Source organism: Uranotaenia lowii, chromosome 1, assembly GCF_029784155.1.
Source record: "Uranotaenia lowii strain MFRU-FL chromosome 1, ASM2978415v1, whole genome shotgun sequence".
NCBI lineage: Eukaryota > Metazoa > Arthropoda > Insecta > Diptera > Culicidae > Uranotaenia > Uranotaenia lowii.
Window position 1 is genome coordinate 124967008 of NC_073691.1, and position 17701 is coordinate 124984708.

General features: G+C 34.8%; 2 protein-coding genes across 2 annotated transcripts in view; both read right to left on the bottom strand.

Annotated features, from left to right (window-relative positions):
• Window positions 1-2032: 2032 nt before the first annotated feature.
• Window positions 2033-6734, bottom strand: LOC129739814 (uncharacterized). The gene is made up of 4 exons (XM_055731343.1): window positions 5985-6734; window positions 2477-2627; window positions 2262-2421; window positions 2033-2127 (listed from the first exon to the last, which is right to left on the bottom strand). Exons 1-4 carry the CDS (start codon window positions 6296-6298, stop codon window positions 2075-2077), a joined length of 678 nt encoding a protein of 225 aa, XP_055587318.1. The 5' UTR covers window positions 6299-6734; the 3' UTR covers window positions 2033-2074.
• A 9054-nt stretch (window positions 6735-15788) lies between these two features.
• The window catches only part of LOC129739810 (uncharacterized), a 38560-nt gene continuing 36647 nt past the window's right edge, over window positions 15789-17701 (bottom strand). Inside the window, exons 8-9 of the mRNA XM_055731332.1 lie at window positions 16143-17698; window positions 15789-16077 (exon numbers count right to left, since the gene is read on the bottom strand). Of these exons, the coding sequence (XP_055587307.1) occupies window positions 16031-16077; window positions 16143-17698 (1603 nt within the window). The 3' untranslated portion in view covers window positions 15789-16030. The remainder of the gene's footprint in view (window positions 16078-16142; window positions 17699-17701) is intronic.

Consider the following 17701-nt stretch of genomic DNA (forward strand, 5'->3'; position numbering starts at 1 on the left):
AAAAAAAAAGTTTGGGCGAAGGTCTCAAATTATAAAATTTGGCTGAGCGAAGGTCTCAAAATATAAAATTAGTTTGAGCGAAGGTCTCAAAATAATAATTAAAAAAGAGCGAAGGTCTCTAAATAAAAGTAAATAGTTTGAGCGAAGGTCCAAAATAAATAAAAAAAATAGTTTGAGCGAAGGTCTCAAAATAAAAAAAATAGTTTGAGCGAAGGTCTCAAAATATATAAAAAAATGTTTGCGCGAAGGTCTCAAAATAAAAAAAATAGTTTGAGCGAAGGTCTCAAAATAATAAAAAAAAATAATTTGAACGAAGGTTTCAAAATAAAATAAAAAAATAGTTTGAGCGAAGGTCTCAAAATATAAAATTAGTTTGAGCGAAGGTCTCAAATTATAAAATTTGTCTGAGCGAAGGTCTCATAATATAAAATTAGTTTGAGCGAAGGCCTCAAAATATAAAATTAATTTGAGCGAAGGTCTCAAAATAATAATTAAAGAGCGAAGGTCTCTAAATAAAAGTAAATAGTTTGAGCGAAGGTCCAAAAAAAAATAAAAAAATAAAGGTCTCAAAATATTAAATTAGTTTGAGCGAAGGTCCAAAATAAAAAAAAAAAATAAAGGTCTCAAAATATTAAATTAGTTTGAGCGAAGGTCTCAAAATATAAAATTAATTGGAGCGAAGGTCTCAAAAAAATAATTAAAAAAGAGCGAAGGTCTCTAAATAAAAGTAAATAGTTTGAGCGAAGGTCCAAAATAAATAAAAAAAATAGTTTGAGCGAAGGTCTTAAAATAAAAAAAATAGTTTGAGCAAAGGTCTCAAAATATATAAAAAAAATGTTTGCGCGAAGGTCTCAAAATAAAAAAAAAAAATAGTTTGAGCGAAGGTCGCAAAATAATAAAAAAATAATTTGAACGATAGTTTCAAAATAAAAAAAATAGTTTGAGCGAAGGTCTCAATATATGAAATTAGTTTGAGCGAAGGTCTCAAATTATAAAATTTGTCTGAGCGAAGGTCTCATAATATAAAATTAGTTTGAGCGAAGGCCTCAAAATATAAAATTTATTTGAGCGAAGGTCTCAAAATAATAATTAAAGAGCGAAGGTCTCTAAATAAAAGTAAATAGTTTGAGCGAAGGTCCAAAATAAATAAAAAAATTAAGGTCTCAAAATATTAAATTAGTTTGAGCGAAGGTCCAAAATAAAAAAAAAATAAAGGTCTCAAAATATTAAATTAGTTTGAGCGAAGGTCTCAAAATATAAAATTAATTTGAGCGAAGGTCTCAAAATATAAAATTAGTTTGAGCGAAGGTCTCAAAATTATAAATAAAAAAAGAGCGAAGGTCTCAAAATAAAAGTAAATAGTTCGAGCGAAGATCTCAAAATAAAAAAAATTTGAGAGCAAGAGGACTCCATATGATGTTACCTGAGCGAGGGGTTTCAATATGAGAAAAAAAATTGTTCGATTTGAGCGAAGGTCTCAAATGCATATTTTTGTTGAGGAGCGAAAGGACTCCATTTTCAGTTACCTGAGCGAGAGGTCTCAGTTAAAAACAAAAAAAAAAGAAAAGTTCTGTTTGAGCGAAGGTCTCGAATGAATACTAATGTTAAGGAGCGAGAGGACTCCATTCTTTAACCTGAGCTAGAGGTCTTAGTTAAAAAAAAAGAAACTACACGCAGAAAAATAAAAATTAGTTTCAAAGAAAAGTGCCGCAAAAACAAAAGATTTTTTCCTTTGATTTTGGGACAAATAAAAATGCCTTTGATTCAAATGCAATTTCTTTCGTTTCGAAGAAATGCTTTCCTTTGAATCAAAACTTTTTCTTTGTTCCAAAAAACAAAATGCTTTTGATTCAAAAACCTTTTCGTTTGATTTTATGTAATTTTCCTTTAATTCAACGGCATTTGGATTTCAATTTTTAAAAAAATCGTTCTTCATTTCTATTTTTTGTTCCCAAAAATTCTAGTACTACTTATTAATTTTCGTCCTATTGGAAATAAAAAGAAATCGATTATGCTTTAAAATATTTTATTTCTCTGTAAGTTTTTTTTTCTCTGTAAGTAGATGTTCTACCTTTCACCACTTCACATAATCGATCTTCCCTTGTTTGAATTTTTGAACCGGTTCATCTGTAAATAAAGAGTAGAACATAATACAAATTATGACAAAAATGCTAAAAAGCTCACAAAAACGACATTTAGCTAAATAATTCTAACAATTAAAAAAAAAAATTTTACATACATAACATGGAAATAGTACTTACTGAACGATATTTGTATGTGGACAGTTGTTTCGACCAAAGGGTTTCGGCGCCAGCCGTCGTGTCTCCTTAGACCGGATCGGAACCGATTGCAACCGCTTAGCCGGAGGACTGGAACAGTCAGTACAGTTATCTCTTCAAATTGGTTGGATGAAAGATTGCCCTTAAAAAATTTATTATGTTGTTATTTATAATTAAATTGATTTTGAAAGACCTACCTTGGAGTCCACTATCGTTTGCCCTTTCATAGCTGTCGAAACTTTCCTAAGCCGGATCTCACCGTGCTGTCTGGGGTTGCCCGGCAGGAAGATTCCGCTGAAATAAATAGGTCTGACTGGTTGTTGCAAAAACTTTTCCGCCAAACAGAAGCTGTGTCGATTATTTGACGAAAAAATACTTAGATTAAAAAAATAATCATCTAAATCAATGAATTTTTACATTGATTCTGCGTCAAAAAATAAATTCTTTGAATTCAAATTTAATATTTGGATTTTAAAACTTGGAACTTTGCTTTAAACGAAAAATAGTTCGGTTCAATATAAAATTTACTCAAATCAAGGAAATTGGATTTTGTTTCAATGTACACAAGGTTTTTGAATCAAAGATGTGTATTTTTAATTTCAATGGTACTACTTTTCGCTGCGTGTAGTTTTAGCGATCGTCTCGAAAAATTGAGCGAAAAACTCAAATAGAAATTTTGTTGGGGAGTGAGAGGACTCCATATTATGTAACCTGAGCGAGAGGTCTCAGTTAAAAAAAAGAAAAGTTTGATTTGAGAGAAAGTCTCAAATGAACAGTTTTGTTGAGGAGCGAGAGGACTCCATTTTCAGTTACCTGAGCGAGAGGTCTCAGTTAAAAACAAAGAAAAAAAAGAAAAGTTCTGTTTGAGCGAAGGTCTCAAATGAATACTAATGTTAAGGAGCGAGAGGACTCCATTCTTTAACCTGAGCAAGAGGTCTTAGTTAAAAAAAAGAAACTAGTTTTAGCGATCGTCTCGAAAAATTGAGCGAAGGTCTCAAATAGAAATTTTGTTGGAGAGTGAGAGGACTCCATATTATGTAACCTGAGCGAGAGGTCTCAGTTAAAAAAAAGAAAAGTTTGATTTGAGAGAAAGTTCTGTTACCTGAGCAAGATGTCTCAGTTGAAAAAAAAGATAGAAAAGTTCTATTTGAGCGAAGGTCTCAAATTAATATTATTGTTGCGAAGCGAGGGAACTCCAAGTTTTAACCTGAGCAAGAGGTCTTAGTCTTAGTTACAAGAAACTATTTTTAGCAAAGGTCTCAAAAAATTAGCGAAGGACTAAAAATTGTGTTGAGGAGCGAGAGTACTCCATATTATGTAATTGTGAATTGTGAAATAACAATATTCGCATGGTTGAACTGCCTTAAATGTGGAATAACTATAGGCTTCAATCTGCTATAATATAGAGTTTACTAATACTATACACCGAATAGTTGATGTTTTTATCTTTCGATCAAGTTCAACGTTTAAAAAAAAGTATTCACCTGTCTTCTGGTATAAGAATATCTTAGCTAAAATCATGTGAAATGCTTTTGTCGATTCGAGCCTTAACATATTAAGGACCGTGGAAACATCGATATTCAAGCTCTCGGACCAAAGTTCACAATTTTAGTATGTTTGAGTTAGCGGAAGTGCTGTGTTCAAATTTGCAGAATAGAGTTTCATCAATAAATTTATAACGTTTGAGTTATGCTTCTGAAAGAAGCACGTTTGCAGCAAGCTAAAAAAAAAATGAGAATTCTCGTATTTTGTCCTCAATGTGTTAAAATTCACATCATAGAAAATTTGGGGAGGTTTTTTTTATCTACTAGGTTAACGAAAATGTCAAAGTATATGTCTGGATGGATAGATTAAGCTTTGGTTTACGAAATAAATATGGTTAATGTCTAATCAAGTGATTCATGAGATTTCCTTCCAAGCCTGAATTTATAAGCCGATATTTACATTGAAAATGGATTATTCAACATATTGCATAAGATTTTTGTGAATTAATAATATAGCTTAAACCTTGCGCGACAGTGAAAAGATAATAATAGGTAGGTACATACATGTCAGGGTTATCGTTATTATTGGACTGAATGAAATTAATTATTTTGCAAAATATTAGTATGTACTTAAAATTTGCGTCAACCTAAGAAAATAGGCCTTGTTGGCACTTTAACGTGAAAAGTATATTATTAAAAAAAAAAATAATAATTTCAGTTCTAACGAACAAACGAATGAATAAGCTTAGTCTATCTATAAGCAACTTGGAGAGACGTGGAAAAGCGATCGTAGCGAGAAATCCTAAATAATGCTTGTTTGAACAATTAGTAGATATTTGAATGGTTCATAGGATGATAAAACAAAACGGCAAATCGGAATGTAACAATGTAAACAGAGACTCGGGAATGAGGACTGCCAAATGTAGTAGAACGATATTGTCAGACAAAGCACGTTTCCAAATTCAAGAATGTTTTTCAATCATTTGTATGAAAGGAAAGATTCAGTAGTAAATCGAAGAATTTTGTTCATTCTATTGATTGGACTTAGACGGATAAAAATTGGATAAGAAATTCGATATCAAGAATTTTAAAACAGCGGTATATGAATATTAAATTGGGTAATGCTTAAGTTAGGTGTTTTGAAGTTGGAAATGGCCTAATCTAGTAGTAAAATTGAATTGATTTCTTATTGCCGCTTTCTTATTGGAACGTTGCGTTGCTAGTTGCTTCAGCATGACATCAGCCTAAGGCTGATGTCATGCTGAAACAACTAGCAACGCAACGCAACGTTCCAATAAGATTGCGTTGCAACGCATTGGTATGTCATGCTGGCGCGACCTGTCGCTTTGAAATTCCCTACAAATCATCACTTCTCTACATCTGATAATGCTTTGAATCGTCTCCTTTCCTTCGGGAGCCATCAAAAACTCATCAAATCACGACCCGGATTGCAAGAATGCCGAAATTTGAACAGACAAAATTCCTTGTTTTTTTGCCGGAACTAAGAATTCATGAAAATTTTCTCGCCGATTAAGATATTTTTTAGTTTATTATCACAAGTTCGGACAGACCTTCGTACTATTGTGCTTAAAACCCGGAATCACTGCTTCAAATCGAGAAAAAACAATATTCCTATTGGATTTCCTACTAGTCGCGCTACAAAACACATTGGCATCAGATTGGTCGCGCGATACAAAGCGACCAGTATGACAGGTCTGCGCGATTTCCATGGAGATCAAATGAGAGCTGGTTAGTCGTGTGAACGTTGCGTTGTAGGTCGCGTTGCTAGTTGCTTCAGCATGACATCAGCCTAATGCATTCAAAGAAGCAAATCTTTCACTGAGCAATGTGTTCTTCTTCTTCTTCTTCTTATTCTCCTTCTCTGGAGCAATATGTTATGTACATCAACATTTTGTAACGGATCACTTGAGATATGAGAAATAATCAAAATTTCGATTGTTGTCATGCTGTAAGAAGAAAAAATAAGATTGGCTTAAAAGGAAAGAAGATTGAAGCTTTCTCCTTCCTTTTGGCCCGGGTAGCTCATTAAATTTAGCCAAAGAGATTTCGGAACTGTTTCCGATAATAAATTTCACATGTATTTAAGATTAAATTAATTTGCTTTTTATTTTGGCCATGCCACTTTGCTCAATCATTGGAGCAGGAAATTCCTCCCACTAAATATTAGCAAAATTGAAAACAAGTCGTAATGCGCACTTACATTTGGCCTCCATGGCCTTTCCGGGATGACGTCGAAAAGCGCTCATCCTCCTGGTCACAAGCGGTCATCACTGGACCACACAATGGCGCACGCGCGTGGGTGGCTCTGAGCAGAGCTGGTTGACTCCCACGCTTCGATGGCGGGATGATAGGGAAGAACTTGCTTCCGGAAACTGGAGATGCACTCTGCGACATGCGCACCACAAATCTGAGTCGCTCTTCCGAGCGAAGTTCGCTCCACTGCAACAATTTTCGTTCCGCTCGTCCGCCCGTCCCGCGATGTTCGGAAGTGCCAGTTCTTAGCACAGCAGTCATCGGTTTGGGCACCGCTGCGCAACCACGATCCCAGCGCCCTCGGGCTCCTTTGTCCCGATCCCTCAGCAGCTTCGTGCCTATATCCTCGGCACTTCCGGCTGTTTTGATCTCGAGCTCTTCGGTACTCGCTCCGGCTTGTCTGCCGCACCTTCCGACTATCGACAGTCTGATTGCGGACCGCTTTTGCTGCTGTCCCACAAAATAATCCCGCTTCACTCGCCGGTAACGTGCAGAATGGAGTGCGATGAGTTTTTTTTATTGTGCCGCTGCTCCCTTTAGCGTACTTATTATTCACCCGCTTTTGGGCCGACTTTTTATTCACCAGCTTTTGGGGCAGCCACTGGGTTTGGGTGTCGAAAATAACACTTTTTGTCGAATCACTTGGTGAAAAGTTTTTTCACTCACCGAACGTTTGCGGAGCTCCCGACGACACGTCAGCACAGGTCAGCACAACAAAAGAAAAACGCCTATCAGCGGAAATGCGTTGGCTGTTGACAGCTTGGTTTTGCTTGAAGCTTCTTTTACTTGCACGATCAACAACAGGGGGTTCAGTTTCATTGAATTTCAGCTACTTTGGTGCACGGAGGGAAATCTGTATCGACTTTTTCTTAGTTTTTTATTTTCTTTGAAATTATTTAGTCATTTATTTTACATGTATTCCGAATTGGTTTGGACAGTGTCGAATAAACCAAGTTTTAAATTAGAACGTTACAATGCGTAGTTAAAACTCATAAAATTTCTCCACGTCGCCCAAACTGTGATGTTCTACAGGGTGAATAAAAGACTATATATAGTTTACACTAGCTACAGTAAGGGGAAAAATAAAGTGTCCAAATTATTTTTTTATCATTTCTTTTATTTTTCTGGTTAAAATTCAACGAAAACGCATCGTAATCAATTTTTAAATATTGTTTATTATGTTCTTTTCAATTTTAGTTAATGTTGCGCTGTAAAAGTTTTTCTGATAGTAAAAAAAAGGGAAAAATATTGGGGTTCAGATCAGGACTTTGTGGGGGCCATTCAAGGGGTTTGATGCGGCAGGAACGGGAAAATGAATTCATCAGATTGGACGTATGCTTCGGATCGTTATTCTGCTGTAAAACGAAGCGCTCTTCAAGGCCCGTCTTGATGAGGGATACCTCGAAGTTTTCCGCAGGATATTGGAATATGACTCAGCTGTCATGATTCCGTCAATTTTTGCCAAATTGCCCACCCCACCCCAAGAAAAGCACCCCCACACTACACGTTACACAGCAAGAAAAATTCGTGTAAATTTAGATCGAAAACGATGCACGAAAACGGAATATCGATTTTGATGTAAAATTCCATCACGGTGTATTTTTTTCGAGGATGTAATTTTTGAGGCGTGTAAATTTAGATCGAAATCAATGCACGAGATTGGATCACAAAAGCCGTCGTGTAAAAATACACAGGGATGTAAATTTTAAAATTTATTATCGTAAATATTGATATTTTTTTTCTAAATATTAAGGTTTTTGCTTTTGTCTTCAATAAATACGCCGCATGTATCATTTTTAATTCACATTTATTTCCAAAACTGAACATAAAAAAAATTCGGAAAACGTCAGGCTGATATTGTTGTTGCATCCGATGATTCCCAGCACGGGGATGTTTTTCGAATCAGCATGATCAGCATCCTCGAATGGTTCCGAAAATCATAATTTTTCGGTCAGCATCCTGCACACTTGAATTGTTATGACAAAAGTTTCCCCGGATAATCACTGGCCGGATATCAGCCGCTGCGAAAAATCTGACCTTGCTGTAATGGAGAGAAAACTAATCAGTTTCAACCATATTCTTCATTTCACGTCTCAAAAACTTACTACTTTAAAGACTCTCAAAGTGCTCCTGTAGCTACGCCTTTGAATGACTCGTTTCCGAATAATTTTCCGACTTGTTTACTTTGTGCCCGACGCGCAAACTAACTTGAAATATAAAAAGGCACAATTTAAATATTTGCATTCAATTTTAAATCAAACAGATATAATTTTACACTGTTTGTGATATAAATTTCATTGACCGGTTGATTCTTGCATGATGCAGTGTAAAATTAAATGAAAACAGTTTATTTCTATTCAATTTTGGAAAATAGACTAATATTACATCGAAAGAAGTTTAAAATTACGTCTTTTTGTAATTATACTCAAGAAAAAATAGATCACTCGTGTTTTAGATTCCGTGTACTTTTAGAAATTTTTTGCTGTGTACCTCCTCCGTGCTTGAATGTTCCTTAGATATGCAGGGTTGCTAGCGAACCGGGAAAAACTTTGGAATTTAATCACGTCACCGGGAAACCGGGAATAAACGGGAATTTCGGCATCTCACCGGGAAAATTGACATTTTTGGATTTTTTTCACGAAGTTTCAAAAATATTTTCAGAATTATTTCAAAATTTTAGAGTATTTTTGAGAGTCTCGTTACAGATTTATCTCATAATCGCTTATTTTCGTTCCTTAGTAAAATAAGCGTTTATATTATCACTTTTTTAACTAATTGCGGAGAAATACGAGTTTTCTCATTTTTTCGGTCTCCGCAAGTGTGCTACACTTAGGGTACGAACACAGTGAGCGCGAAGCGAACTGCGAAGCGAAATATTCATTTACCGGATGAATTTCGCAAGTTCGTTTTTGAAGGCCGGCCACAGTGAACGCGAATTGCGAAGCGGTTCAACACTGAGAAAAACCTTCGGTGTTTTGCAAAAAATAATCACATGTGAAAAAATCTTTGCAAATTAATTTGCAGAATCAAAACCGTGAGCGAGGGATACGTACCGCGCAAAAAAACTAATCCGCGTTAATTCCGAAAAACCACGTTAATTCCGGAAAACCGCGGAAAAAACCTTGCGCGTTCTACACACAACGAAAAAAATCTGTAAAATCACATCACATGTGATGTAAATAAAAAGAAGCATCATATATGCCGGAGTTTTCAGTGCTAGTTGGAAATTACACGCCAGTGAAATGTTGCAACGTGTAAAATAAAAAATGATGTAAAATATGGCAACATGTAAAATAAAAGTGATGTAAATTATAAAACCACTGAATATTGGAAGAAAAACTTTCCAATAGGAATCTGTTTTGTTTTATTTATTGGTATTTATGATTCAATAATGGAATTATCTCATGTCATAATAAAAATAAAACCTTTTTGTAATTAATTTAGTTTATTTCATTTGGTGACAATTATTTTTTTTAATCTCACAATTTTTAAAATCAGGAGTCACATTCACACTTTTATTTTTTCTCGAAGACCGGATCCAAAGTTGAATAACTTGGAGCTGCTTCCAGAACTGCTTCCTGCTTCACGAAGATCTCTGGGAACTTTAATCGCGGGAAAACTGCTTAAAAAATACTTTTTGGTGCACGACTTTGATTTGACACTTTGTTTAAATTTGTCTGATCCTATTAAATTGAAATTCAATGTTCTCATCACATTCCATGTCGTGTAATTTTAAGAAATTTCTATTTCCATTACATCACATATGATGTAACAAAAACGAAGCATCACATATGATGGGATTTTCAGTGCAAATTGAATATTCCACGTCTGTAAACTGCAAAAGACGTGTAAAACTTAAAGACATGTAAAATATTAAAGACGTGTAATATTTAATTCGCACTGAAAATTCCGTCGTATGTGATGCTTCTTTTTATTTACATCATGTGTGATGTAAATATTTGTGTCATACGAATTCAGTGCTGTTAAGGATTCAACTTTTTTTTAATTTGTAAATTTACATCAATAAATCGAGTTCCACGTCATGTAATGATACAGGTTTTCAATTTCAGTGTTGTTAAGGATTCAGATTTTTTTTCTGTGTAGGACCGCAGGAATTATGAAAAGGAATCTTAGGACCTGAAGACTTGGTGTCTGGACTTTATGAGGACGTCGAGAATAAATTTTTGACGCCCAAATCCAAGATGGCGGCTTCATCCTAACATCAAAATCCTTTAAATGACTGAAAATCGCATTAAACACCCATGGGTATTAGGTGAAAGGAATTAATTAGTAAATGTCGAATTTTGCAGTCTGACGCTATGAAACGCCATCTTAAAATCCAATACGGCGGATTCCGCTCAACTTTAAAATATTTTAAATGACTGAAAATCTCAAGAAAAAAAAAACTACCAAAACTATGACAAAAATATAACAAAATAATGAAAAAAAAAATTTACAATATACTAACAACAACTAATTACGAAACGCTTACAAAACGTTAATACAAATATGGCAAAGGTGACAAAAATATTATAACAATATGATAAAAATATAACAAATCTTTGATAAATTTGACAAAATCTGACAAAAATTAATGAAATTTACTGAATAATAACAAAGAATTAACAATTTTTCCAAAACTCGAAATAAAAACTTTAACAAATATTTGACATCATTATGGAAAATATGAAAATATGAAAATTGAAATAATAATATGACCTATATAATAACTAATCAAAATTTACAAATATGACAAAATTTTACAATAAAATAACATAAATATGGCGATACTATGACAAAAATTTTACAAATGTAATAAAAATATATGTAACAAAGCTATGAAAAAAAAATATGATAAAAATGTAACAAAACTACGATAAAAAAACAAAGTTATGACGAACAGTTGACAAAGGTTGTTATAGTACTGTAAGATTTTTCTCATTTTATTTTAATTTTTGTCATAGTCCTGTCAGATTTTTTGTTCATTTGATTGTAAGTTTTTTTTATAGTTTTGTCTTTTTTCGTTTGATTATAGTCGTTTTACCATCTTCTCTTTATACTGAAAGTCTTATCCAGTACAACTGCATTCGATGATTACTCTTGTATTTGAACTCACGGACATTGGCTTAGGAGGAAACTAACTTGCCAACTGGGTTACACATATCACAAGCCCATTGATTTGTATAGATTGTGTCATTTTTTCGTCGTATTTGCGATATATTTTTAACATATTCATCATTATATGTTCGGATTTGTCTTTTTTTTTAAATTTTGTGATTTTTTTGTCGTATTTTGTCATCATTTTGTCATTTTTCTTACATATATTTGAAAGTATTTTGTTATATTTTCATCTCATTTTTCGTAATTTTGTCAGATTATTGTCATTATTTTTGACAAATTTTTGTCATATTTTTTTCAGAACTTTGTCATATTCTAGCCCATTTGCCTTATTTTTTGTCAGATTTTTGGGATTTTATTGTAAATTTGTTGTTTTTTTTCATTTTTGTAAATTTGTTGTCAAATATTGGTCCTTATATTAGTTCTGTCAGGTCATTTTATTGTTGAATTTTGATTATTATTTTGTCATAATTATTTTTCTCTCATTTGTCATAGTTTTGCCATTTCTGTGAATTTTTTCTCATATTTTTGTCTAATTTTGTAATATTTGTCTTTTTTTAGCATAATTATTTTACCACATTTGGCGTGTGTTATTCAAAGTTTTGTCATTTGTGACTATTTTTGTCAATATTACATTAGTTTTATAACACTTGTCATATTTTCGTTTTTTCATTTCAGTGCTTTTTTGCAGTTTTCTCAATATTTTTGTTAAATTTTTGTCAGTAATTTTTCATCTACTTTTTGATCCCTTTAACTCATTTTTTATATTGTGGATGGACCTTACGATTTTCAGTTATTTATTGCATTTTGAATTAAGCGGAAACCGCCATCTTTTATTTCAAAATGGCGTCGGGCAGCCAAATTCGACTTATACTTATTGAGTACTTTCATCCAATACCCATATTGTGAAATTTCATGTGCTTTTCAGTCACTTCCAGCATTTTAAAGTTGAGTGGAAGGGGCCATATTGGATTTCAATATGGCGTCGGATAACAAATTCCAACTTCTATCCGTTCAGCCCCTTCATCCTATACACATATTGTGGGGCTTTCATGCCACCGGTCGTTTATTGCCAGTTAGAATTTGTTTCAATTGAAAGAGACTGAAACCGCATTTTTTTCTAAAATCCGCGCTAAAAAACCGTGCATTTTTCATTACCAACACAGAAACGGCAATAATAATTAAATAAATAAACTTTTGAAAAAGATTTTTTTGATAAATCATTTTACGATTAAAAATATCCGAGAGAATATTTTCAGTGTATGTCCGGATGAACAGGATGAATTCGTGCGAACCAGCCGGGTCTTCGCACGAAAATTCGCTTGCACTGTGGCCGGTCGATGTTTTTTTCAACGTGATTCAATGAGAAGCGGTTTTTCGCGCGAATTGGAAATCCGCTTCGCACTTCGCTTCGCGCTCACTGTGAATTCGACCTTACAAGCTCAAATGATATTAATTTAATAATGAAACTATTAACGGAAAAACTAAACACAAAACTGAACTTTTTTTCCTCTCTTCAAGAGGTTTCTAACATAACCATCAGGTTCTCTTTTATAGAGGGTCAGCAACATAAAAATGAATTAAAGTGATCTAGAAATTCAAATGTATTTGATAAGAATCCACCTGACACCAGTTGATGCATCAGTTCGAAGATTTCTGAGTAAGTTTCAATATGGTACAAAAGTGTTATTTTCTCTAACTTCCTTGGTCTAGTCAGGAAAACGATTCTAGTTTATGGAGGTATTACACTCTCACTTGAAGAGGTTTTGTGTTTTGCAAATCTCGAGACTCATTGTTTGACTCATTGTTTGTCACCTCTATAGTGAGAGAATAGAGGTTTCTCGCACATCCATGTTAGGCTGTACAAGCAGTCTTCCGAATATCACTCAATTCTCATGAGAGACACTGAAACGTTTTCAGCAGCGAAAGCAAAACCTAAATTGTCGGTTGGTTTATCTCCCAGTGGGGCAAAGATCGTGTTCGACAGCGCTGCTCCGAGAATCGAAGAAATAAAATTTGAAAGAGAGACGTTTCTTCTCCAGTTGGAATTCTCAACTGAGTGAGGAGCTACCTGATTTTCAGTTTCTTTTTTCAGTCAATAACTTTTCTTGCTCAATCACTCACTCACTCACTCGTTTACTGATCGATGATCGAATGCTGTCTGCCTGATACATCTTGCTTTGTTGTTGCTGTTGTTGGGGAGGATTAAAATAGTCATTCAAACACGCAGGCAGTACGTATGAACATATGTTTCTGCCGCTTTGCCAGAAAGTACGCAGGCAGTATGAACCGATGCAAGGCCGCATTGATTGAGTTTGAGTGAGTGAGTGAGTGGATTTTCGAATTGGATCTTGTATCAGTCAGTGTCTCAATCACTTCTGATACACCAGGTAGTGAGCTTGAGAGATCGACTTAGATGCGAGTCCGCTCTCGCTTTTGAATCTTGTTTACATTGACTTCGCATTGTCGCTCTGCCGATTCTCTAGGGAACAACAGGCAGCAGCAATCGGCTTTGAATGTTTCCAACTAGAAACCTATCATGAGCGTTTCTTCCGAGTGATTTTCGGAAGACTGTGTACAAGTTTCAGTTTCGACGTAAAATTATTCAGTATTCGAAATACATATTTCATAAAATTATTTTATGCAAAAAGCAAATAATTTGGCAGCGTGAGACGTTTTTAAGCAGAGTTACACCTCTTTTTTATCAGAAATTCATCTGAAATTTCAATGTAGTTGTTGTGTATTTCGTTTGAATTGGTCTGAGGAAGGAATCGCAAGTGTTCAGTTTTTATTTCATTCTACGTTAAGCTGTTGCTTATAGTTTCCGAAATCTATGGTCTTAACCCTCATAAAAAATAATATCTTAAACTGAAACAATTAAACCTCAGCCCTTTTTTATACACGGTTTCTATATTTTCACGAATCTTTAGTTCAAATGACTGTTACTATAGTTATGTATTGTTTTGTTTTAAAAAACATTTTTTTCAAAAACATTTCTTTGGATTTGTACAAAAAAATATAACTGGATTTAGAAAATAACTAAATATTTTCCGGCAATATGATGATTTTAAGTTTTGTAATCCCCCTTCAAGTTGATTTTATAGTATGTTTCGATGTATTGTTAACATATTTCTATATAAATTATACTTTTTTCTAGAACTCTGTAGAAATTCCAGAAAATTTATATTGGCTGAAAAGTACTACATCATAGTTTCAAGATCAATTTAACCGGACTTTTTTTGCAAAATTGTTGAAATTGTGGAGCAAACCAACGAATATATGCCCAGTTCATTAGATTTGTTTTAAAAAAATTCATGAAAGCCTGCAAATTTGACACGAAAAGACTACGTGTTACAAGAAGCCGAAGTGTTAGCCATGATTTCTAATCGGTTAACAAGTTTTGGGATACAATTATTAGACATTTGAAGCCTTTTATATTAATTTTTTTTATTCGCCATGATTTTAAATCAAAAACGAGTATAAAAAATATCGGAAAAATCATAATTTATAACCGGGAAAAAACCTGGGAAAAACCGGGAAAAACTTTGGAATTCCAAAACGAAAAATCGATAGCAACCCTGGATATGGCGATCTTGGAGCTCCTCGCCAGACTTGCGCCACATATGATCCCGCTTCTTCCGGTTGAATAGCTCGAATTTGGATTCGTCGGTCCACAACAATGTTTTCCAGTACTCGAGCCGTATATCGACGTGTTCCTTGACGAACTTGAGCCGCTTAGCCTTGTTCACCTGGCTGATTCAAAGGAGTACCATAAAAAGATCGCAGTGAGAAGGCCTTTCTCACTGCGATCTTTTTATGGTTCTCCTTTGAATGGATGCGGCGACGGACAGTACAACGCAATACCGAAAATTGGAGCTCTTCCTGTATCTGTCGGATTGTTATTATTGCGTTTTTCTTCACTTCAAAAATGATTTTCTTGTCCGTTCTGGCACCTGTCTTGGGCTTCAGTTCTCTTCCTGGGCGATCCATCTCCGATCCGAACGTTTTCATCTTCTTCATGATTTTTGATACCGCTGTCTTTCTGATTTCGTAGTGCTTGGCCACTTCCCGGTGCGTTTGACCGTTATTCACATCACGAACAACCAGTTTCCGGATGGACAACGGAATGGAACTAGAAATTTATGCGTTCTCCATATTTTACAACTTATTCGAATGTAGACACCTGTTTGAATACTCCAGAGCCAAGCCAGTTGTTTATGAAACGTCAAAATACACAAAACAAACAAATTCGAGGGGCCTTACGATGGATACTTATCGAAATTATATTGATTTTTGAGTTGGACACTTTATTTTGCCCATTTTTTTTAATATTCAAATTGTTTTTTTTTTCTATCAGAAAAACTATCTTTTTTTACCAGCGCAACTTTAACAAAAATTAAAAAGAACATAATAAACAATATTTTAAAAATGATTACGGTGTGTTTTCGTTGAATTTTAACCAGAAAAATAAAAGAAATGATAAAAAAATAATTTGGACACTTTATTTTGCCCCTCACTGTATATGATTCGAACTGATCATCTCTTTATTTTATCTTTCGGCTTCAGCCTCTTGATTTGTCAGTTCCTTATTCGATCACTCACCACAAATATCTATGTACCTCAATGAAACAAGTTTTAGCTATTTTAATGATACATTTTTATTTTGACTTGACAACTACATCAATAGAAATTACATCAACGGTCTGCAAAATGTTTACAATAATGGGTGAATAAATACTTGCTTTGTTCCAAGAAGATTTCAAATAATGAAAATGGTAATATGTATTTTTTTTCATTTAGAGCTTTAGTTACTGAGCCAATAGTGATATCATTAGTATTTCAAGTAAGTACGGTTATTGTTGATTTTTTTACTGTTCAGCATTCCTCTGCCTTCAACTCTACGACCGTATCGTTTGTAGATGCTGTGGAGTTGTAATAAGGTAATTAATAGAAGTACACATTTGCCACATTTAAGATTTTTACTTACCGCTACTACCATTTGTTACAGATTCCTCTTCCTGTGCTGTTACGGTTGTTGAATCTTCATCCGCCATAGCTTCAGATAGAAGCTTTGATTTATGCGAGCTTGGTGATGTTGCTGTTGTTTCGTCATCTTCTTGTTCATCATCATCTTTCTGTTCTTCGTCAACTGTAGCATCAGTAGTATCACCGACTTTAACAGCGTTTTGACAGTCGTGAGTGTGTTCATTCGATGGTACTAACAATCCGTTCCTTAACAGCATCATGGCTACTTTGCATCCAACCGTACGACAGCGATAGTATCTCGCCCGGTCCCTTCTAGTGTGTCCAGAAACGAACATTGCACCTTTGTGGATCAAATAAAAACCACGTTTTTTGCCTTTCACATCGATCAGTTCATAGTCGTAAGAACCATCTTCTTCTACTTGTGGTATTTCTACTACTTCTGGTTCTTGCTCGGTTCCATCATTATCCTGGTATAAGTCGTCCGCTGTATAAGTTTCTGGTACAGAGTTGATCTCTGCAGAATATTCAGGTTCGTGAGAATGACCTTCATCATTAGCAGGTACAAGACTTCCGTCTACATGTCGATATACTCCGCCTCGACATTTTAGTACTTGTCGTCGACAACATCGCCAGTATTCCGTGCCGTCTTTTTTCCTCAGGTAGTAAGTATACCGAAAACCGTCGTTGATGATCGCTTGGCCAATATACGGATTGCGCTTGTCAGAGCAATCACCCAGGCGAGGAGTTTTCTTCGCCGATGTGGTTGGTTTAACATGGCTTTTTTTGACGATGGGACTAGAGACCTTTGGTTCGTTATCTATTTCACTAAACTTTCTTTTACTTCCGGTAGCAATCGGTTGGCCACTTTCATCTTTCTGATGATTATGATCAGCTCCTTTGATGATTTTACCATCATTTAGACGGTACATGGATGCATTACATGTCTTTTTAGCGCATTTCCAAAGAACCGCGCCATCCTCTTTTTTACTGCAATAATTATATCTGTATCCACCAAGCAGCAGCATCTTGTTGTCAACTTTGGCGTCATTGGTATTTGGCTCGATGAAAGAGGATGTTTCACCCGATTCGTGTTTTGTTTTGAAAGGAGCGCTATGATAATGATTTTTGTCGTTTACGGGTGCCACTCGTCCATTTGGTAGAAGCTCGATCGGAACATAACATCGACGGTTGAGATCCGGAACATAGGTATGACAGTACCAAATTCCTGCACCATCAGTTTTTGCTCTTGGCGTAGTGTATCGGTGGCCACGGTGGACCAAAATATTGCTCCCGTTCTTATTTTGCACAATTTTGAATTCTTTCGATCCCCGACCAACGTGACGGAAATTAGAGAGGTCAGGTTTATTATGAATGTGTAAGGTATCGTCCATGTTCATTACACGACCATTGGTAAGAAGCATAAGGGAAGCCGGACAAGCTTCGTTGGATTTACAACGGTAGAATACACATCCATCGTGTTGTTTGTGCTCAAAATCATACACGAAACCCTCAAAAACAATAAAATTCCTTTGAGCGGTACTTTTCATGAAGATATATCTG